The sequence below is a fragment of the Haliotis cracherodii genome, unplaced genomic scaffold (genome assembly GCF_022045235.1).
Source record: "Haliotis cracherodii isolate W230 unplaced genomic scaffold, xgHalCrac1.p SCAF_8, whole genome shotgun sequence".
Lineage (NCBI taxonomy): Eukaryota > Metazoa > Mollusca > Gastropoda > Lepetellida > Haliotidae > Haliotis > Haliotis cracherodii.
The window spans coordinates 32,814,901-32,839,189 of record NW_027266341.1 but is presented as its reverse complement, the minus strand read 5'-3'; the positions used below and the strand labels follow the sequence as shown (position 1 = coordinate 32,839,189).

General features: G+C 40.1%; 1 protein-coding gene across 1 annotated transcript; it reads right to left on the bottom strand.

Moving 5' to 3' along the window:
- Positions 1–930: 930 nt before the first annotated feature.
- On the bottom strand, positions 931–24,289 carry LOC139449945 (ATP-binding cassette sub-family E member 1). Its single transcript, XM_071231557.1, has 16 exons — positions 24,157–24,289; positions 21,748–21,892; positions 20,797–20,882; positions 19,703–19,800; positions 16,654–16,771; positions 15,310–15,447; positions 13,851–13,920; positions 13,043–13,139; positions 12,370–12,581; positions 11,240–11,389; positions 9,205–9,336; positions 7,846–8,015; positions 4,338–4,480; positions 3,906–4,028; positions 3,081–3,192; positions 931–1,746 (listed from the first exon to the last, which is right to left on the bottom strand). The coding sequence occupies exons 2-16, from the start codon at positions 21,878–21,880 to the stop codon at positions 1,699–1,701; spliced, it is 1,830 nt and encodes a 609-aa protein (XP_071087658.1). The 5' UTR covers positions 21,881–21,892; positions 24,157–24,289; the 3' UTR covers positions 931–1,698.

Genomic DNA, 24,289 nt, shown 5'->3' with positions numbered 1-24,289 from the left:
TCAAAGGTGACTTTGGCCTTTAAAAGGCATAGCACATACATGTCATGTGGTAGGACTTGGAAACTGGCCAACTGCACATTGAGTCGAGTTTAAAGCAGTTTTGAACAGTATTCCAGCTGTATCACTGCCTCGGCTTGATGTTGGAGGAAGGCCCAAGGTGAGCCAGGTCTAAGATGTACCACTTTGGTGAAACCCACATGTACATGTACAGCACAGACAGACGTAGAATATCATCAGGGTGTGTCTGGGACTCCAACCCACGATCATCACTCTCATGGCAGCTATATCAACAGGGCATCCATCATCTTTGATCACGATGACTTACATCTTGGTTGCTGGATCATCACTCTCATGGCAGCTATATCAACAGGGCATCCATCCTCTTTGATCATGATGACTAAGTCTTTGTTGCTGGATCATCACTCTCATGGCAGCTATATCAACAGGGCATCCATCCTCTTTGATCACGATGACTAAGTCTTGGTTGCTGGATGTACCTATTTTAACACTTCCTTCCTTGGTACGTTCTTACCTCATTTCAACTTCTTGTGAGGCGAGGTGAAATGGCATTAAACCTTGCGTTCAAGTTAAGTGCACTAGCCCAGACACTATGTTGCTGCGAACAAGGAAACCCTAGTCAGACACACAATGCCGACTCCCTGCTAACCTAATGCCAAGTGCCAGGAAGGCTTACAAGTACAATCTTTAAGTCTTTTGGTAGGATGAAGCCGGGGATCGAACCCCTGACATTCCCCTCTCCTGGCCAACGCTCTATCCACTAGGCCACCGAGGCGGTCTCATTTCAACATGTGTACTTTGAGTAAGACATTATCTTCTGGTGAACCCGAGTAGCATGACATCCCCTGCATACATATTGCATTAAAGTCTGCTGAAAGAATAACACGGAAATATCAATAGTTTAAAGCTTTATTTAATTTCACCTGCCGAACCCAATTCCAAAACTCAAAGATTTGATCTTTATTATCACACAGAATATTATCCTACTTCAAATGTACATGAATTTTAGAAAATGGAATATTTCTATAGCAAACCGAGTTTAAAATGGACATCTGCGCTGTGCTTCCACCAATATGTTGACCGACATGTGTTGACCCCCTTAGTTTAATCAGGTAAAATGTTACAATATATTTACAAATATAAATTTTATTTTACAATATACATCATATACACAGCTTTGATAACCGATACCTTTTGGATCCGACCAAAAATTCTGACATCGTTTTGAAAATGAGTTGAGTTGTTTACTCGTTGGAACTCTGCAACAAGCACATTATTGTATGCTTAACCATCCAATCTTTTCTACCAGCATGACAGGAAAACACTTGGCTATACATATAGCCACTGCACCTCAAGTTACTCGTGAAATATGAATTTGAAATCTAGTGTATCAATGGCACAATTCATCTGTTCTGTACAGCATTATGCTGTAATTCATTTGATAGATGCTCTGAAAAAGCTAAGTAAACAGTGCATTCCAGAGTTTAGAAAGGTAGAGTTTAGTCTTCAGGCTTGTATAACTTGTAACACAAGTTGAGCATATAATAAGTTAGAGTGAGGAAGGACATCCTCTTCAGATCGGCCACCCCTGGGGTTGTCTCCCCTTGAAGCTGGGTGGTCGTCTCCCCTTGCAGCCAGACACTGCCATTGACCTAAGTGGAAATGTGGCCTTCCCACGGCTCAGTCTTCGAGGAAGAAGTAGTTCCCTCCCTTCTTCTGTTCCACATCCTGAAGAAAACAATTTGTATTGTGAGGTATAATGTTACCATAAGGCATACATACTGGATAAGAGTGAGTGAGTTGGGTTTAACGCCGCTTTTAACAGTATTCCAGTTATATCACGGCGTGTCAGCTTAATGTGGGAGGAATGCCAGAGGTGATGCAGGTCTAAGATGTTAACCACTTCGGTGAAACCCACGAGCACGGGTATGGTGCTGACAAACCTAGAAACATAATCGGGGCGAACCGGGATTCGAACCCAAAATCATAGGTTTCTGGCTTGCCCAAGGGACGCAACTCTGCACAGCGAATCGCGGCGCCTTAGACGACTGGGCCACCGGTGCCCCCTACTGGATAAGAAGGGAGAGTATTGGGGGCATCTTAACTATTGCACTTAATGATAGTTTAAAACACCATTGATACAGAGTACCAACACTAACTGCATATTGGCTTCCAATTTAATCCCAAAGATGATGGCAATACAGGTCATTAACACAAGTGTTGAGTACATATATCATATCAGGTCCTTGCAATTTGTTGTTCAGCAATATACGTGTCCTGTAAACAATTGTGTACGAACCAGGGGAGCAGATAGATATTACGTTAAGTACCAGTTATCAATAATACGCAATCAACAAAGTCACAAGTCTGACGACCTGATCCACAAAGACATCTCTTCAAGGTTGGTGGGAACCTATTTCAACCTGGAATTTCCACAGTAAGACCATATCATTACAGTCCTGAAGGGCTGTGTGAAGCTCCTACTGGACAAGCAAAGGTGTATATGTGTTTAACGCCGCTATATGATGGCGCCCCAAATAACTGACTCAATCATGTGACATATACAATAACACGCCAACCAAGTCACGAGCCTGAACACCTGATCAATTACATCACCTCTTATGACCAGCACGTGTTGTGGACTATTCTAACCCAGAACTCCCAGTTTTAGAGTATATAGGGACATGTAATAACCAAGATATCCCCACAGGCAAGCAAAGGTCAGAGTCTGACCACTTGATCAATTATGTCACCTCATGTTGGGGACCAATTCTAACCCAGAATTCCCAGTTTTACAGTATATAGGGACAAGTAATAAACAAGATATCCCCACAGGCAAGCAAAGGTCAGAGTCTGACCACTTGATCAATTATGTCACCTCATTTTGGGGACCAATTCTAACCCAGAATTCCCAGTTTTACAGTATATAGGGACATGAAATAACCAAGACATCTCCATGGGCAAGCAAAGGACAACCTGATCAATTATGTTGCTACATGTTGGGGACCAATTCTAAGCAAGCATCTCCACAGAAAGCAAAGGCAGCACTTGGGGACAAATACCTTGACTGAGTGTCGCTTGTTGATCCTGGGTCGGAAGTTGTTGGGATCTCTTCTGAATGTGATCTCCAATGACATCAGGAAACTGTTCATGCCGTTCAGAAGGGACTGGGGGCTGTAACAGACAGATAATGTTTGGTTGGTTGGTTGGTTTGTTGTTTAACGCCGCACTCAGCAATATTACAGCTATATGATGGCGGTCTGTAAATAATCGAGTCTGGATCAGACAATCCAGTGATTGATATCATGAACATCGATCCACGCAATTGGGATCGATGACATACATCAACCGAGTCAGCGAGCCTGACCACCCGATCACGTTAGTCGACAGACAATGACACATCAACACTTCACATAACAGTCAGGTCAACTTCCCTAATCCGAGGTCAAATACAAACAAGGAAAATGTAATTGCCTGAAAAGTGATAACATACAAAAAAAACCCTCTAAACAAGAGTCATGAGAAAATGACAAATCCCCCCTGCCCCCACAATAGCAAAAGGCACCACTTCAGCCCCTGGTTAATACAGGTACCAAGTTTGGATGAAAAATCTTTAATGATTTTCCAATTATGCTCTGGAAATATGGACAGATAATGACTATATACCCCTGCATGCATTATATGCTGGGGGGATAAAAAGTCATCAGGCTTGATGAACTGTTCTACGAACTAAGTCGGCAATATTCCAGCACAATCACAACTGCTTGTACACAACAGTCTGGGCCAGGCAAACCAGTGGTTGATATTATAAGCAACAACCTATTCTGTAGGGGACAATGACATACAATCAACAAGTCAACAATCCACCCTATCTTAGTTGTACTTACGTATTAGCCTTTGTGTCCAAACCCGGATTTCCTTCAAAGACGATGACTCGATCGGCGAGGTAAGTAGCCATGATGAAATCGTGCTCTACAACAAAGGCGGTCTTCTTGGCATGTAGAATAAACCTGGATTAAAAAAGACAGAACAAATTAAACTACATTTTTGGTTTGGGTGACCGCAAAGGCAGTTTTGATTAAAAGCATTTGCATTGATCAAATCATTGAATGGGTGTTTCTGTAGATAAATATGATTTTGAAATCATTTTGGCAATATCAGTGCACTCTGTAAATAGCCATGCATGGTCCAGGCACAAAAGTGGGTGACAGCATGAGCAGCCATAATTAATTACATATTTACATGATTAACAGCTTTTTGGGCACACTGACACAATCTTGTACTTCGCATTCAATCCATCGTATCTTTCCATAACTAACCTCTTGATGACCTTGGCAGCGTGGAGACGCTGTTCGGAATCCAGGTAGGCGGAAGGTTCATCTATCAGATACACATCTGCTGGTTTTCCCAAACACAAGGTCAAGGCCACGCGTTGCAACTCACCACCAGACAAGTTCTGGACCTGTGGAGGACAAGCAGCAGCAGCAGCACATTAATAATCAAATCACCAACATATTGACATTGACAATGCTTGGAAACAAATTATGTCCCTTCTTTTTGCCTTTTTCTGTTTTATGAATTTGCCTCATTTTCGGGATATCTATCAGCATCAATTGCTAAGATTTTCTTTCTAATCATGGGCAAATGTGTGCCTGGTTTTAAAACTTGAAAGCTTTCCTTGACAGGCAACTGTTGACTTGAACTACCAGATCTTATCTGGTGATCTTTTGTTGGTGGACGGATGGCCAGGAAAGGGCCAGGAAAGGGCCAGGAAAGGGCCACTTTGTGAAGGAAACTATATGTTACCAAACATGAGCTAAGGGACCTTATGGGTGAAAAATCACATTGATAATTCATTACATTTTAAAACTACAGCATCTTTGGAACACAAAAATACAATTCACAAGAGTGAGTGAGTGAGTATGGTTTTACGGCGCTTTTAGCAATATTCCAGCAATATCACGGCGGGGGACACCAGAAATGGGCTTCACACATTGTACCCATGTAGGGAATCGAACCCGGGTCTTCGGCGTGACAAGCGAACACTTTAACCACTAGGCTACCCGACCGCCCCACAATTCACAAGATTCAATTCATATTGATTACAGAGACACACATCACACATGGCCAGCTTCACTGTTGTGACTTCACACATCTATATTACGTCATGAAACAATTGTATCCTAGCACCCACGAGCTTCCTTTTCTCCACGTGGGTCGTGTGGACAGATGGTAACTTACCAAGTCCTGTTGAACTGACAGCTATCAGACGACAGTCTGTGACAAACTACTAACCCAAACATGGCTCTTAACATCATTTTCATTTGATTTTAGTCTTGTTATATGGAGTATTATTACAAACAGTGAGTGAGTTGGGTTTAACGCCCCATTTAACAGTATTCCAGTTATATCACGGCGTGTCAGCTTAATGTGGGAGGAAAGACCCATTTAATAATACATCTGGCCGATATTGTCAAGACAAACCATAAAGCCAGACAATCAAATTAACTAAAGGAAGTTCTCACTAATTATTAACACATTTGCCTCATTTTCGGGATAAATCTATCAGCATCAATTGCTAAGATCATCTTTCTAATCATGGGCAGAATTTGTGCCTGGCGCTAAAATATTTTGATCTTTTAGCCCACGTCAACTCATAAGATGATGCTGTACAATCGGCTGTGTTTTCTCAGGAAATGGCCACTTGGGTCAAGGTGACTGAGTGAGTATGGTTTTACGCCACTCTTAGCTATATTCCAGTAACATCACAGCAGGGGACATCCTAAATAGGCTTCACACATTGAACCTATGTGGGGAATCGAACCTAGATCTTCGGTGTGACAAGTGAACACTTTAACCGCTTGGCTACCCAAGCAATTTCAGTTACGCTTGCCGGTTTTCAAACTTGACCCACCAATGATACATTTGGCCGATATTTTCAAGTCCAACCAGAATGCTTACTTCCACCAGGTGATCCAACCAATCAACAACAAAAGGGAGTTCTCACAACACATTTGCCTCATTTTCGGGATAAATCTATCAGCATCAATTGCTAAGATCATCTTTCTAATCATGGGCAGAATGTGTGCCTTGTGCTAAAATATTTTGATCTTTTAAGATGCTGCTGTACAATCGGCTGTCTTTTCTCAGGAAATGGCCACTTGGGTCAAGGTGACTGAGTATGGTTTTGGGAAATCAAACCTAGATCTTCGGCATGACAAGTGAACACTTTAACCACTTGACTACCCAACCTCCCTGAGTAAAGCAACAAGAGTTTGCCACTAACGTGGCTATAATCCCCACCCCTGTTGCAGAATTTATGACATAATTAAATCTAAACAAACTCTAACCTTTTTTAACAGAGGTGGAACTTGTCATGGAAATTGTAAACAAAAGAAGAGTTTGGAACCTAAGTCCATCTTGCTGCCATGGAAACGTAAAAAAATAAAAATTACTAAAATTTCTAAATAGCAAAAGGCACCAGTTCAGCATGTACCTAACAGACCTGCAAAGTTTGATGAAAAAGTATTGAAAGGTTTTTGAGTTATGCTCCGGAAACGAAACGTGACGGACCGACGGACGGAGCCCGTTTTGATAATAAAAATGAGGTAGCACTAGATATGAGCAATTTCAGTTACTCTTGCCGGTTTTCAAACTTGATCTACCTAACGATACATTTGGCCAATATTGTCAAGTCCAACCAGAATGCTTACTTCCACCAGGTGATCCAACCAATCAACAACAAAAGGAAGTTCTCACTAATTGTTATTAACACATTTGCCTCATTTTCGGGATAAATCTATCAGCAACAATTGCTAAGATCATCTTTCTAATCATGGGCAGAATGTGTGCCTGGTGCTAAAATATTTTGTATCTTTTAAGATGATGCTGTACAATCGGATGTTTTTTTCTCATGAAATGGCCACTTGGGTCAAGGTACAGCAAGTGAATGAGTATGGTTTTACACCGCTTTTAGCTATATTCCAGTAACATCACAGTGGGGGGCATCATATATGGGCTTCACACATTGCACCCATGTGGGAGAATCGAACCCACAACTTCGGTATGACAAGCGAACGCTTTAACTACTTGGCAACCGCAAGGCCTAGAGTAAAGGAATAAGAATGAGGTAGTACCAGATAGGCGCAATTTCAGTTAGTCGGTTTGTGCTGATTGGCGATTCCACATGTTTTGACATTTTCTCCATACTTGATACTTGTCTTTGCATGTCATGCATATAGATGATTTGAAACTGCAATATTTGTTGCAACTTTCATTCAGTCACTGACATGATGCAGTTGTCGAACCCGAATTTAGTTAAATAGATCTAAATTCAATATTCTTCAATATCACTTGGGACCAGTTTTAGACATTGCATATGAGGGTGGGTATAATACACCACGTGTGCCATCAGATACGTATCACGATGCATGCTTATGCTCTTAATTGTGTTGCCTAAGCCATCTTTTTCACAGACAGGATGGCCAAACACCTGGCACACCGACATTTTCCAGTTGGTAGTGTCAAGTATGGTGCAATGGATAAAAATATTTACCTTTTAACTACTTAATTTCACTACTAATTAGTGTTTGGTGCAACAAGTATTAGAGCAAACATTAAATATTTTTTACTTTTTACTGTGATTGATACATGCATCGGGGTATTGTCCCACACTGTTGCACATGTCCCGATTTGACAGGTTGCCTCATTTTCGGGATAAATCTATCTGCATCTATTGCTAAGATCTCCTTTCTAATCATAGGCAAAAGGAAAAGCTTCAACAGCTTAAGACGAAATTTCCACTACTAGATAAAAAAAACTCTGTACCTCCTGGTCAATGATGCTCTCGATCATCAGGGGCTTCATGACGTCAGTGACGAACTGGGGGTGGATGTAGGCGTCCCGGATCTTCTCATGGAGGAGCTGGCGGACTGTGCCCTGATGCTTGGGGCTGATCTTCTGGGGTTTGTAGCTGATGTTTAACACAGGGGTCCTGCCTGGGAAGCAAGTTTACAGCATAAGGCATGTATGAAGGTCAACCCAATATTCCAGTCATGTTCCCGAGGCAAGGGAGTTAACTGACTATAAAAGTCCACATTCCGACCTTGCCAAACTAGGCAGGAATTATGGAGTTATATTTTGCCTGGCCTAATGAGTGCATGCATAGTCTAATCAGACTTGCCATATAGATTTCAGTTGATTGCAGGATTTGCAAAGTATGTTTACCATCAAGTTACCATCAGATATTTTCCATTTTTTATCATGTTTTTAATTAATATGCTCACGATATTACCATTCATATCGTCTTGACTGGGTGTGCCATTTTATTTGCAGCAAATCGGAGTGATGTGAGGGGTGGCATTTGATTGGTCAATAGAAGGGAGGTAACTTGTAAAAGCCATTGGTGGTGCAACGATTGAGCCTAGAAATTCTTGTCTAGTTCAAACAGACCAGTGGTTGATATGAACAGCTGACCCCATTTAGTTGCCTCTTATGAGAAACATGGAGTGCTGGGAACCTAGTGTAACCAATAACATTGCACATAGCTTGAATATCCCTGCATTGGCTCACAGCTGCCACACAAAGTGAGTTCAAGGCATCACACTTAATTAGTACACAGCTACAGATAAGCAGCGTATTTGCCAAAAATACCCCCAAAAATATTCAAAACCCAATTACTTTCAATTAACTTGCGCACAGAAGGCACAGGCATGCATTAAATGAAAAACACATCAAATAAAAACAGCACACGCAAAAACCCAATGAAGCTTTTTCAGCATGTCTACAAAGGAGCTTATTTCCGAAACACAATTACGAGTTAATTTACTTTCAGAGTCAAGCCTATATATTTAGAAGTTATATACATCTAAAACATTTCATTTTTTGTAAAATCTTAATGTTCATGAATTTTGGGAAAAACCCAATAGAGTGATGACTAGATGATTGATAAAATATTGGTTACCCAATGAAAGATGTATCAACCCAATTAAAATAGAAACCCTAGAGTAAAATCTCAATTGCTCAAAACAATTTCTGGAGCTCTGTTAGTAGCTATATTTACATGAAACAGAACTTTTTAAAACCCATTTGAGAACTTTGCTCAGTGCTGCAGATACCAGGCCTCATAGCAGATCTAGAAAAATTCTGCGGACACTACCCTCAGTGCCCAGTTCTGCAGTTCCCTACCTCCTTCATCAGGCTCCAGCTTCCCTGCCAACATGCGGATGAAGGTCGTCTTGCCAGTCCCGTTCTCCCCCAACATAACAATGATCTCCGAGTCTGTGAAGGCGCCGGGGTCTATTTTCAGCCGGAAGTTTCCTGCAGACGAAAGGTAGACATGTTATTAAAAGATACCCTCGTGAGCGATACTTATTTCAACATGTTCAAAGTTATAAACAAACTCTAATTGCATCAAGTATCTGTCTCTTGAATGATTTGTAAGTTCCGTACTGTTTTAGTCTTTGTCACATTTTGGGCCAGAAATTGCAACAGTCCTGTGGCATCTAACATGTCTAATGGACAATGTCCAAATAAGGGGTTACTCGAGATACATTTTATTTGGTTTGTTTGTTGTTTAACGCTGCACTCAGCAATATTCCAGCTATATGATGGTGGTCTGTAAATAATCGAGTCTGGACCAGACAATCCAGTGATTAATATCTTTAGCATCGATCCACACAATTTGGATCAATGACATGCATCAACCAAGTAAACAAGTCTGACCACCCGATCCCGTTAGTCGCCTCTTACGACAAGCATAGTCGCCTTTTATGGCAAGCATGGGTTGCTGAAGACCAATTCTACCCCGGATCTTCACGGGTCCATTTCATTTGGTGGATTGCTTCATAAATTCCATGTGTGACAAGGGGTTGGACAGAAGTTTACAAGGCTCCAACACAAGACTGACAGTGATGCATAAAATCCCATAGACCCTGCTTGTGACATTTCCAGTCACTAACAGTTCACTAGTCATTCATGGAAATATTTATGTGATAATTTGCATGACTAGATCAAGTGAATATTGTTTTACACCGCAGGGGGGGGGGGGGGGGGGGGGGGGGGGCACCAGAAATGTCCTTCGCACATTGTACCTATGATTGATCAAGTGAATGTCATCGCGTTAGTGCATGTGTGAATTGGGTTTAACGCCGCTTTTAACAGTATTCCAGTTATATCACGGCGCGTCAGCTTGAAGTGGGAGGAAAGCCCGAAGTGATGCAGGTCTCAGATGTTTACCACTTCGGTGAAATCCACGAGCATGGGTATGGTAATGACAAACCTAGAAACATAATCGGGGCAAACCGGGATTCGAACCCACAATCATATGTTTCTGGCGAGCCCAAGGGAAGCAACTCTGCACAGCAAATCGCGGCACATTAGACGACTGGGCCACCCATGCCCCCCATCGAGTTAGTGAGTTGGGTTGGGTTGGTTTTAACACTGCTTTGAACAGTATTCCCAATATATCACTGTCAGCTTAATGTGGGAGGAACGCCTCAAGTAATGCAGGTCTCTGACGTTAACCACTTCAGTAAAACCCACACGCACAAGCATGGTGCTGACAAACGAAGAAACAATTGTCGTGAACAGGGATTTAAACCCATGATTATAGGTTTCTGGCATTTCAAAGGGACGTTACTCTGCCTGGCAAATTGCAGTGCCATGGACGACCGGGCCACCCATGCCCCCAGGAGGGAAATTGACAGACCAAGGATCATAGTGATATAACACACGATCAGCGGATCCTGGCGAGACTAAGGAACACATTACACAGCTCCCTCCACCATTGTACTACCTGTGCCTGTGTTTGTGCATGACAACTCATAATAAGGTTGTTTGTTGTTTAACGCCAAACTCAGCAATATTCCAGCTATATGACGGCAGTCTGTAAATAATCGGGTCAGGACCAGACAATCTAGTGATTGACAACATGAGAATCGATCCAAACAATTTGGATACGATGACATGCATCATCAATCAAGTCAGCAAGCCTGACCACCCGATCCCGTTAGTCGGTTCTTACGGCAAGCATAGTTGCCTTTTACGACAAGCATGGATTGCTAAAGACCTATTCTAACCCAGATCCGAGATAGCTCAGTAGCATCAGCAAGTCTAATGCACTCCCAAAACAGGCAGTAGGTATTAGGAAAATGCACCACTGACTGAGAAAGTTCCAACACTATTTGGAGAGAATAGCCAGAATAGAAAGAAGAAAACTTACCAAGTTTTTTCATCATTTCAGGGTACTCATAGCGACAAACCCTCTTAATCTCCTCCTCAATGGCCGTTTCTGCTACCTTGAAGGTCAAGGATGTTTCTCGGAATCGAAGGTTTTCCGTTGGAACAAACCCATCCAAGAAAATGTTGATACCTGTAATATCAATATGTCCTCCAGTACAAAAAAGGAACCAGTATACTATTTTCAAAATGATATATCATGATAGACAAAACTGAAATAGTTATTGTTGTAAAACTCTGTCCAAGTTGCAGATGACATGAAAACAAGTTACTTCTCAGTAAAAGATTTTTCAACAACAATTTCTTTTATTGTAACAAATCTTAAGATAAAATGTCACAAATCTTTATAACAAAATTGGTGCTTAGACAATGACGTTACAGTTTATGTAGAAGTGAGTGAAATTACACTTTGTTACAGAGAAACACTGAGTTTTTTTGTTTGTTCTAGTTTTGTTTTGTTTAACATGTTTAACGCTGCAATGGCAGGTATATGATGGCGTTCTGTAAATAATCAAGTCTGGACGAGACAATCTAGTGATTGACATGAGCATCAATCTGCCCTGGGAATACTGACACTGAAGGTCATAGTGACTACGCTGTAGGCCCCTGGTAAATCTGCCCTGGGAATACTAACCTTCCCTGACACTGAAGGGCATAGTGACTACGCGTAGGCCCCTGGTAAATCTGCCCTGGGAATACTAACCTTCCCTGACACTGAAGGGCATAGTGACTACGCCGTAGGCCCCTGGTAAATCTGCCCTGGGAATACTAACCTTCCCTGACACTGAAGGGCATAGTGACTACGCCGTAGGCCCCTGGTAAATCTGCCCTGGGAATACTAACCTTCCCTGACACTGAAGGGCATAGTGACCACCCCGTAGGCCCCTGGTAAATCTGAACTGGGAATACTAACCTTCCCTGACACTGAAGGGCATAGTGACCACCCTGTAGGCCCCTGGTAAATCTACCCTGGAAATACTGACACTGAAGGGCATAGTGACTACGCCGTAGGCCCCTGGTAAATCTGCCCTGGGAATACTAACCTTCCCTGACACTAAAGGGCATAGTGACCACCCCGTAGGCCCCTGGTAAATCTGCCCTGGGAATACTAACCTTCCCTGACACTGAAGGGCATAGTGACCACCCCGTAGGCCCCTGGTACACCATACAGACAACAGATGAAGTCGGACAGGTAGTCCAAAACGGACAAGTCATGCTCCACCACGATGATGTACTTGTCTGGGTGGATGAGGCTACGGATCGTCAGGGCAGCTTTTAACCTCTGCTTCACATCCAGGTAGCTAGATGGCTCATCAAACATGAAACTGAACACAAACACACTCTGTAAGGAACTAACATTCAACACGAAATGTCAAACAAGTTACATTATCATGATTATAGGCCATACGTGAGATGTCCAATTTATATGAGATCAAGAGATCTGCTACCCATGTAGATAAAGTGCCAAGTTTCACAAGTTTTTGTTCGTTGTTTCTATGCAATATTCCAGCTATATGACGGCAGTCTAAATAATCAAGTCTAGACAACACAATTCAGGGATAGACAGCATGAGCATCAATCTATGCAAATGGGATAGAACAAGCAAGTCATCAAGCCTTATCACTACTATCCCGTTAGTCTCTTACAACAAGCATGGGTTGATGAAGACCAATTCTACACTGGACCTTCACAGGGTTTCAGAAGAACACATTTGCTTAGTGCAAATCTTGGTCTTGGTCTAAGTTATTTCTTAAGAGACATAAATCCAAGTGATATTATAGCTTACATGTCTGCTTTCTGCACACAGACGATAGCTATAGCAAATCTCTGCAGCTCCCCACCGGATAAGTCCTCCACATTTCGGTCCCGTACATGCAACAGGTCTGAAAGTAGAGGGCAACAATTAACAAGGGTTTGCATTTCAGCCTTTTCTTCGCAATAATTGGATCACATTCCCAAGGACAGTCAGGCTCTAAATGTAATCATTAATAGTCCTATAACCTGCTTTCATCGGAATTGTCCCAAGGAATAGTATCCATCATTGGATACACTTCAAGGGAAATGTTCCATATATCCAGGATTCTACATTACCATGGTGATTCCATGTCAAAATCTTTGAAGTTACAAATAGAAGATATATATTAAGAAAACAAAACAAAAAAGATAAAAATTCATAGAGAAGTCCAAAACACTTTAATTTTTCTTAATTTTTCAACGCCAGATATTGGGTCATTCCAGGAAAAGATAACAAATAGATATAGATAACTTATTCTATGGCAATAGTTTAAGAAAAGCTAAAAGTAAAAACTCTTAGTTTTATTCTACACATTAACAGAGACTTGCTATACCAAAACCTAAAAAGCAGACAATTGGCACGAAACATCTTTTCTGTTTGTTGTACGCTGCAGCCAGCAATGCGCCTGTTACATCAAGTCAGCGGTCAGCAATCCAGTTTAGGCAAATCAGTGGTTGATATAATGAGTACCAGTGGTTGATAGTATGGTGTCCCATGCAGCTGGGGTGTCTTGACATGAATTCAACAAAGTCTCACCATGTGATCCAATATAATTACCTGACAACAGTCAGTTACGTACCGAGCTGTGTGCAGATGTCAACCTGGTTCTCCATCTCATCTTTCTTGTCCAGCAGCATCTGAACCGCCCCCTGTTCACAACAACACAGTACATCAACAGCAGGGCTTCAAACAGAACAACTCAAGCAGTCAATATTCAGAGAAAGTCTCATATCAGTGTTTGTCCTCAATGTTCAATCAGAATGTGAACAGCAAATAGATTAATCATCGACTTTCCTCAAACTGCGTACTCAGTGTCCACTCACAGCAAGCAATGAATATAATAACAGACAAATACAGTAAACTACGGTCATAACGAACACACAACGAACTGACAGATATTATGAACATTTTTTTTATTCCCAGCCATTTGTTGTATATATGCTAACAATGAATTAGTTGGTTGGTTTGTTGTTTTACGCCACACTCAGCAATATTCCAGCTACATGACGGTGGTCTGTAAATAATCGAGTCTGGACCAGACAATCCAGTGTTTGATATCATAAGTATCGATCCACGCAATTGGAATCGATGACATGCTTCAACCAAGTCAGCGAGTCTGACCACCCGATCCCGTTAGTCGCCTTTTACGACAAGCATAGTCACCTTTTATGGCAAGCATGGGTTGCTGAAGACCTATTCTACCCCGGAATCTTCACGGGTATAACGAATGAGTGGTCCCTTTGAGTTCGTTATAACCATAGCTATAACCATAACTGTAGCTTCAACAATGATCTTGAAAACAAAAAAGATGTCCATGCAGACTGCTGCTCTAAAATGTTGAGTCTTGGGTGATGCTACGACAGTAATGACCAAAATATAATATTATTTGTATAGAACATTGTTTTCTGTATCACAATGTCAGGCTGAATGACACAAAGTCACAATACTATGTCATGATACTGTTCATAATGAAGGAACGTATTTTGCTGTATAATATACCTGTCAAGAATGAATGAACCTATTCTAATTATAACAAGTCAGTGAAAAGGAAAGTCTGATATTTTTTTTATCACCTATCTATAATCATGCAATTTGACAATGCCAATTAATTATCAAACAACATAAATAACACAGAAAGCCAAAATACCAAATCCTACAAATCAAGTTCAGAGACTATCTGATACACCGGTATTTAACAAGTCTTTTCACAATACATATATCAATACCAGAATTATGTTGTTTGTTGTTAAACATGTTTAACGCCACACTCAGCAATATTCCAGCTGTATGACGGCAGTCTGTAAATAATCGAGTCTGGACAAGACAATCCAGTGATTGAGATCATGAGCATCGATCCATGCAATTATAGTTCAGATTAACATTGCATGCATCTGAATTTGAGCAAGTAACTTCAGAATTTATCTCAAAACAAGGTGAAGAATAAACATTTCACACAAGCAACATGGTTAGTGACCTCAAAGGAGGGTGAAATGGAAAGCAATGCATCATAGGCCGCCTCTCTACTGCACTCTACTCACCTTGACGGCCTTGGGAATCTGGTCGACATACTGCGGCTTGATGAGGGCTTTCAGATCATCCTCAAGAATCTTCGTGAAGTAGTTCTGCAACTCGGACCCTCGGAAATATGTCAGGATTTCCGTCCAGTCCGGTGGTTCCTGCAACATGACAGGTTAGCTCGAAGATTAGCAGGGAAAATATTGGATTTGTGTTGTATTGGTACAAAGCCTTGTTGTGCTCATTAGTGTTAGTTATTGATTCAGAATATTAACATGTAATCAGGGCAGTCCTCTCGGTAGGTAGGTATTGCTGTTTCTCAGGCCTGACTAATTATTTCCTTCCTAAAATAATGCCGTAAGTAATCCAAATTTTGGAAGTTGGAAGGAAATATGCCTCTAAATAGTACCTTTATAACTTGTTCCTATCTTAAAACTTATAATTGCAAATTTATATCAAACCAACCATTTTATCATAAGATGAAATACATCAGACAAAAGAATATATATTGTCAGGTTCTGCAAAATAGTTCCGTCAACTTGACCCTCCCCTCCCCTCTCCAGCCTGTCCCTGGAGCCTCATGTATACAAGGTGTCTCCACTGTACATGAAGAATGTGAACAGCATCTAATCATTGGCTGCAAGTAGGCTGGTCCACGCTTATCTAGGCTTTCAACAGATGTTTGGCAGACTAAACTACATTTTACTGGATGTGAAAAATCTTCAATGTGTCAAAATTACTTTCATATTACTAGATAGACTAACATTAAGTCTATGATATCACAATATCCTTCTGGACTTTAAAAAAGAGAGAAAAACTTCCCTATGCTGATTTCACAGACTGTGGAATAGAGCTAGCTAGGCTTGCTTTTGTATACATTTCTGGATTATTTATTTAATGTTGTTTGTTTGTTTGTTGTTTAATGCCGCACTCAGCAATATTCCAGCTATATGACGGCGGTCTGTAAATAACCGGGTCTGGACCAGACAATCCAGTGATAAATATCATGAGCATCGATCCACGCAATTGGGATCGATGACATGCATCAACCAGGTCAGCGAGCCTGACCACCCGATCGCCTTTTACGACAAGCATAGTACGGCCTTTTATGGCAAGTATGGGTTGCTGAAGACCTATTCTACCCCGGAATCTTCACGGGTCATTTATTAAATGAAAAAAAAAAAAAACATATTGCACAGTCATGGTGCAGGATTGACTATATTCATAAAAGGATCAGGTGTTCTTTTACTCCTTTTGAGTAGTATATATCATATATTCACCAAATAAAATTGAATTCCCCGATATACAACTGTTCTCAATTGCAACTAAAAAAATCCCTTAACAGTTGTATAAAGCCATGGCCTTACATTATATCTGCCAAGGTTTGGCTTCTGTTTTCCTGCTAGGATTTTCAGAGCAGTAGACTTTCCGATTCCGTTTGTCCCCACCAATCCCAGAACCTCTCCTGGACGAGGAATGGGTAATCTGAAAGCAGAGAAGTAATAACTACACCATGTAGAGACCAGCTTATCCCTAACCTCTTATAGCGGTAGCGCAACATTTTAATTCTGAATGTGTATTAATCATTGGCTTCATGAAAGTCCATTTGAATGATCAACTTTGTGGATATGGACACAAGTAAACACAGGTAAGTTGGGTTTATTGCTGCCTTTAACAGTGAGTGAGTGAGTATGGTTTTACGCCGCTTTTAGCAATATTCCACCAATATCACGGCGGGGGACACCAGAAATGGGCTTCACACAATGTACCCACGTCGGGAATCGAACCCGGGTCTTCGGTGTGACGAGCGAACGCTATAACCACTAGGCTACCCGACCGCCCGCCTTTAACAGTATTCCAGTTATATCACAGCGTGTCAGCTTAGTGGGAGAGGAAAGCCTCGGGTCATGCAGGACTCTGATGTTCACCACTTTGGTGGTATGGCGCTGACAAACGTAGAAACATTAATGGGGTCAAACAGGGATTCCAACCCACGATCATGAAATGCAAATGCCGGTGTTGTTACGTAGAAGTGAAATATTTATTTGAAAAAATACAATTGGTATTTTACTCGAGTGAAAGAACACCTTAGGTCAGAACGAATTTCCGTCTGCCTCAATGACATTCGGTCATTCAGTGATGTATCTTTGATTCCAAACCAAATGCCATCAGGCAAATCAGGGAGAAATATCATTCTCTTCAAAAATGAGCTTGAGATAGAGGTATTTTAACATAATCATTGCTTGCAATTTAATCATGTACATCTAAGCAAATAAAACCTATTCCTCTTTAATGGTCCTCTTATCAATAAAGTACAAATCTACAAAGCCTGCTTTGTCACTGTCACTGTCACACGTCATATGCACAATACTTGCTCATTCAAGACATTCAAGCGTCTTCCACAACATAAAGCCTCATTTAGAGGGACACTGCATCAACATTTTATTTCTGAGTGTGTGCTAATCATTGGCTTTATGTACACACACTATTCAATACAAGGATACCAACAGATCAGTCAACATGGCACTAAAACCAACCACCAGAGTTGTCTCAAAATTCATGCAAGTCTGCTAGACCCACACTACTTAATTGTGCTGAGGTCAAGTAAAAATCCTAGTCTGGTAGTTCTCATCGACAAGTACCATAATCATGATAATTTTAGACCTGTTCTCAAAACTCTTCAAATCTGCTACAACATAGTAGTAAACATAGTAAACATTTGTCTCGTTCTAGCAGGACCAGCTATCAACTCATTCTAGCAGGACCAGCTATCAACTCCACTAGTCCTCAAGACTAGTCATAATATCCACTAGTCCTCTGGACAAGTCATAATATCCACTAGTCCTCTGGACAAGTCATAATATCCACTAGTCCTCTGGACAAGTCATAATATCAACTAGTCCTCTGGACAAGACATATCAACTAGTCCTCTGGACAAGTCATAATATCCACTAGTCCTCTGGACAAGTCATAATATCCACTAGTCCTCTGGACAAGTCATAATATCCACTAGTCCTCTGGACAAGTCATAATATCCACTAGTCCTCTGGACAAGTCATAACATCCACTAGTTCTCTGGACTAGGCATAATATCCACTAGTTCTCTGGACTAGTCATAATATCCACTAGTCCTAATTTCTAACGCTGCTGAGTTGCTTTTGCCAACATGAAACTGGTTTGGGCTGGACTGACCCAAAGTAAGTGCAGAGAAGAATTAGCTACAGGCCACGATGACACTGAAATAATATCCCTCAGTCAAGGTGCAATGATCAATTATTTAGAGAAGAAATATTTAGTTGAAAAATACAATTGGTATTTCACTCGAGTGAAAGAACACTTTTGGCTGGAACTACTTTCTGTCTGCCTCAACAACAAAGTTCAGGGATTATCTTGGATCACAAACAAAGTGCCACTATCAGGCAAATCAGGGGGAGAAATATCATTATTTTTAAAGGATTAGGGCTTATTAAAATAGAATTATTTTTACATTGCATGCAACTTAAATGTAAATCTAAGCATTCAAAAGGTTTTTTTACTCTTTAATGGTCCTGTTATCAGTGAAGTCCAAGGCCATAACATTTTGCATAACTTTAGTTTATCAAAATCAAATTAGAAAATTTTAATTCCAATTTGGGAATTTGCTGCACACTTGGGGCCTCATCTCAGACCCTAAGCAGGGGTACCCACATCAACCTAGTTTCAGAGTCATATATGGAGATCATTGATTAATTACATAATAAATAGAACACTTAGTGTCTTGTAAATGTTATCTCAATGCATGAAAAGTTGACACTTTCACTCTTGGTTGTGCCACCCTGGGTTTTTGTTGCAGTGATAAAATGCTTTATGCCTATATATGGGGGTCTGTAAGTAATGGACCAGACAATCCAGTGATTGACATGAGCACCGATCTACGCAATTGTGATTTCAATGACATGCATCAACCAAGTCAGCGAGTCTGACCACCCAATTGTGTTAGTAGCCTCTTACAACAAGAATGGGTTGCTGAAGACTAATTCTAACCCGAATCTTCATGGTCTTTCAAAATGTAACAATATTCATTTGTTTTCTTTGTTGATTAACACCTCACGCAAGTGTCCAGCTATGTGACGAAAGTCTGTAAATAATCGAGTGTGGACCAGACAATCCAGTGAGGGACATCATGAGCAACGATCCAGGCAATTGGGATTGACAACACGCATCAACCTAGTCAGCAAGCCTGACCACGCAATCCTGCTAGTCGCCTCTTACGACAAGCATAGTTGCCTCTTACCACAAGCATAGTCGTCTCTTACGACAAGCATTGGTTGCTGAAAACCTATTCTACCCCGGACTTTCACAAAGGTTCATCCATATATCTTATCCTTACTTAGTACTCCAACTTCTAATGCCCCACAAAACAGCTACTGTTCTCACCTGTGTAATTTGAAAGAGTTGGCACTATATCTGTGAGTTGTTTCTTTATGTAAATTGCTAGGTAAATTGATGATTGACAAGGCTTCAAATGGACATTTCTGAAAAAAAAGAAGATTACATATCACACATATTTTCAACTCGCATTTAAAAACTTCTGAACAAATGTCTCCAGAACATGAGGGAAAGCACAGCCTATAAATGTTCTTGTCCATGTTATTTCATTAACAAAATAGAAAAAGACTCAGATTTAAACTTCCACAAAAATATAAAACAATGACTTAATTTACACAGTCTTTTCAAAAGATTACCGTATATGACCCTGTATAAGCCGAATTTTGAGGACCAGAAAAAAGATTCTGTAGAAAGGGGTCGGCTTACCCACGGGATACACTTTCATGATAGTATTTTTCAGATCGTGATCTGTCAGAAACATTGCCTGAATGACGGTCCGATAGATTACAACTTCTCGAAAGTTTGGAAGTTGCCGCGACTAGAGCCATTATTGTTATAAATTATCAATAAAGTTATTGTTATCCACCAATGTTGTCATTATTAGAAAAATGTTATGCATGTTACTTCTTCCGATAATAAGTTTTCAATTGAATGTTCAAAGTTTATCGATCTTCATAAACTCCACAATCTTTACATGTAACAATATATGTAATTCACAGCTATACTATATAATCCCCAGATGCAATCGTTAATAGCTATTACGTAAGTTTTGCAAAGTTCATAAATTGATAGTGAGCAAGTGTCTACCTTTATTGAAAGAGGCAAATATACAACTGTATCGGCGAGTTCGCCATTTGCAAAAACGTGATCAGCTGTTTCCTGTGACGTCACAAACGGTGACCACTATGATTGCTTCCTGTTGTTTAAAAAGCAACAAGGTACACAAGGAAATGAGTCAAAGATAAGCCTCTAAAGCAACATGGTACACAAGGAAATGAGTCAAAGATAAGCCTCTAAAGCAACATGGTACACAAGGAAATGAGTCAAAGATAAGTCTCTAAAGCAACATGGTACACAAGGAAATGAGTCAAAGATAAGCCTCTAAAGAAACACAAACATGCAAACAAGAGATGTGGACTCACCTTTGCACATATACCACATCCTATACACAGTTCTTCAGAAATAAAGGCTATCTTATCCGCTGGGGTAACTTCAATACAAAGTTTGCCTGCAATGAAACAACAAATACTTTAGAGATGAATGATAAAAATGACACTTTACTCCCAGTTCTTCCACGCCCTTCTTGCACTAACGGTTCACAAACGGTTCACAAACCAGTTGCTGTCATCCACAACATGTTGACAACAGCTGATCCAACTTTCTGGGCCATACATGTATATGTTTAACATGTTTAATGACCCACAGCAATATTCCAGCTGTATGAAGATGCCCCGTACATAATCATGTCCAGACAATCCAGTGATTGATATTATGAATATTGATTCATGCTGACTGAGTATGGCGACAGTGATTTATCTAGGGTACAAAGCTAAGTGAACTTGGCAGACAATTTTGGGGGAAAGAAATGTGATTTTCTTACCTAGTCCATCACTAGAGTCTAGTACATAAAAATTCAAATAGTACTTTGAAAAATACAATGCCATGTGCATAAAAAACAGGAATTTATGTAGAATTCTGAACTAAGTGAACTAAAATAGATAAATTTGTTATTTGTTCGAAATTGGGACTTCTAAAATTCTAATTTTCTTAAATTCAGAGATATTTTAACGTAATTTAACATTGGATTTGATGCAATAATAGAAAACTAAGCATGAAAATCTCTTCCCCCTTTATCATGCTTATCATGTCTTTTGGTCCTGTTATCAGTGAAATACAGGCTTCCTCCACAGACACAAAATAAGTAAATAGTTATAAAATGAATCAGGAAATATATAAATCCAACTTGGGAACTCTTAATGGCATTTGCTGTAGACTTGGGGTGGGGGTTTCGAATATCGGCCTCTGGTCAGGTCTAGATAAATCCATGCAAAAACAAAAACTATCCAAGTCATTCTATAAACATTCTCTCTTACCCATTCGAACAACTGGACAAGACTTCTTACACTCCTGTCTACATTTCTTGGGCTTGCACTTGTCGTTGTTGACGATGGCGATACGCGTGAGCTTGTCCTCACCATCCTTGTTGTGATCTTTTCTTTTCGACATCTTGGTCAGTTACTGTAAAATAGTCACAGGGTACTTATGGTTAAGATGTTGCACCCTATGATCAAAGGGTTTACATAGAGTCACATCAATATTGTTATTCATCAGTTATCAATAACCAGCAGTGATTAGAATACACTTAAACTTCAGACAAGTTGAACAAGTTGTTCGTATAACACCACACACTGTTGGCAATATTCCAGCTATATAATATAGAGAATCTCACCCGAGTCTTTTGATATCAAATATATCAACAAGTATTGATATATCTGATATCAAAAGACACTCGGGTGAGATTTTATTTATCATCCAACACCATTCTCCCAACTTTTTCCGTTTGTAGACAGTAATAAGCAGTGTCTAAAGTGTAAAAAGTACTGCTAACAGTTTCAGTAGCAGAGCCATTAGTAATGTCATTTGATTGTGATGTCAAGGTAACAATTTTATTGCAGCAATGTCTACAATGTAGATATCACTTGATCTCGCCCAAGCAATGTCTCCAGTGGGAACCAGTTTGGGATGATAAAATATGACACCGGCCTGTAAATAGGAGTTTGGACCACACAGACTTCGAGCCATTTGGTCGCCTCTTACAACAAGCATAGGCTTTTGCGGACCAATTCTAAACCGGAATTCCCATGGGGTCCAGTTCAACAAGAAACATCAATAATTGCACACACTGATCTTACATTAATGACTTAACGATCCCAATTGTGGATATGTAGGAACAATCATATGCACAAATGGCAGTGTTCAAAATATAGGATAAAAGTGGAGGTGTCCTTGTCATAATAAATGTTAAACATTAATGATTTAGGCACTAGCTAGAGGGAACACAAATTAATATATACTATACAGAACCAGAAAAACAAAAACACTGATTATTAGTTATGTGAGAATAGTCATGACTCAAACAGTCAACCCATAGCATGTATAGTATATCCTGGCGTACCCTTCGAACAATGAAGACAATGTAAGATTACATTGCTGATATTTCGAGGGATGAGGGAATGGAAACTCAAATTTTGCTTCATATCAGTAAGTGATGTCTTCAACAATAGAATTCAGCTACATTCCCAAAAGGAAAAAAATCTTGATAAAAGACATGACCTTCATTGCCTCGCGTCAACTAACGTGCAATCGAGTGATGTCACCTATTTTCCAACACCTGATTAGTTTGGTACTTTAGCAGTACTTCCATGAATGAACAGACATGTTTTGGCACACAATTATCTACATAATTCTTGCAGGTCGGCATTAGAACTAAAAAAGGAATTGAAAGTTTGAAACCTATTCCCAAAATATGAATGTTTGCCTAATCATATTGTTTTATTCTTCTTGGTCATCATGACACGTCAATGAGACAAATCATTATCAATTTGACTGTTCGAAAATAGGTTACTCAACGAAACATCAATGTGGGATTAATGATAATTCAGAATAATAAGAATCTATGCCGAAACATATCCTTTACAGTAATTAAAGAAGTTGTTATCCACAAATTGTCTACTTTGATAATTCAGATGATATGGACATGATGAAAAGAATTACACAACTTTAATATTTACAGTGTTACAAATTTCAACAAGAAGGGCGTCAATGAAAGATGGAGATTACACTTCTGAATACAGCTTTACTTATATGAAAATATATGATAAACAAAGCAAAACTTGAAAACATGGAATGACATATGGTTAAACAATAAATTATATTAAATTATACGTTAGGGTTAAATTATAAGTTAGGGTTATCGATCTTCGAGTCGTCTGTATCATGAACTTCAAAAAACGTTGACGTACTGTTAGTGTTACTGTTTGCCAACATACACCAGGCATATGGTACGGTTGGTTTTGAGGTTGATGTTTCTTAATTTCTATCAATATTTCATAAAACTTTCGCTTAAATCATCTAGACATTTCAAAACATTGATGTACAGTCAACGTCTTGTTATGAGTGCTAAAATAAAGCGTCATATCTGCGCTTTTCAGTGTCCCATCTGTCAGTGTCAGACAGGTCCGAGGAAGTCGTTGTCCAAACGTTTAAAGCCAAGTATGGGAGAAACAAATATTCCGACTTTGCTCGCTCGCTCGCTTGTTCTGTCCGAGTCTGGTAAATTAAGGAAGCTGCCTTCCACGACGAAATCGACGCTGATTACAAACTTGTTTATGAGAAGGTAAAACCACGTGCCGGCATGACCATATGCCGGGATAGAAAGTAAAATATAAAATTAAATACTATTTTCACACCATTCACTGCAACAAAATGAAAATCTCACATACATAGGAATGCCCAATCAGGGCGAACTCTTGCAGTTAAGACCAAAAGTTGAAAGTCTGAATAGATTTTCTTCGGATATACGACAGTTCTGTGGTCAAAATGGCGTGAATTTCCACATGGTGTTGCAATGGCGGG

Coding starts and splice junctions, on each gene's coding strand:
- LOC139449945 (XM_071231557.1), bottom strand. CDS start 21,880: ATGTCGAAAAGAAAAGATCACAACAAGGATGGTGAGGACAAGCTCACG. Junction 13,921..15,309: donor AGATTCCCAAGGCCGTCAAG/GTGAGTAGAGTG, acceptor TGTTGTGAACAG/GGGGCGGTTCAGATGCTGCT. Junction 13,140..13,850: donor TGACATCTGCACACAGCTCG/GTACGTAACTGA, acceptor CTCTACTTTCAG/ACCTGTTGCATGTACGGGAC.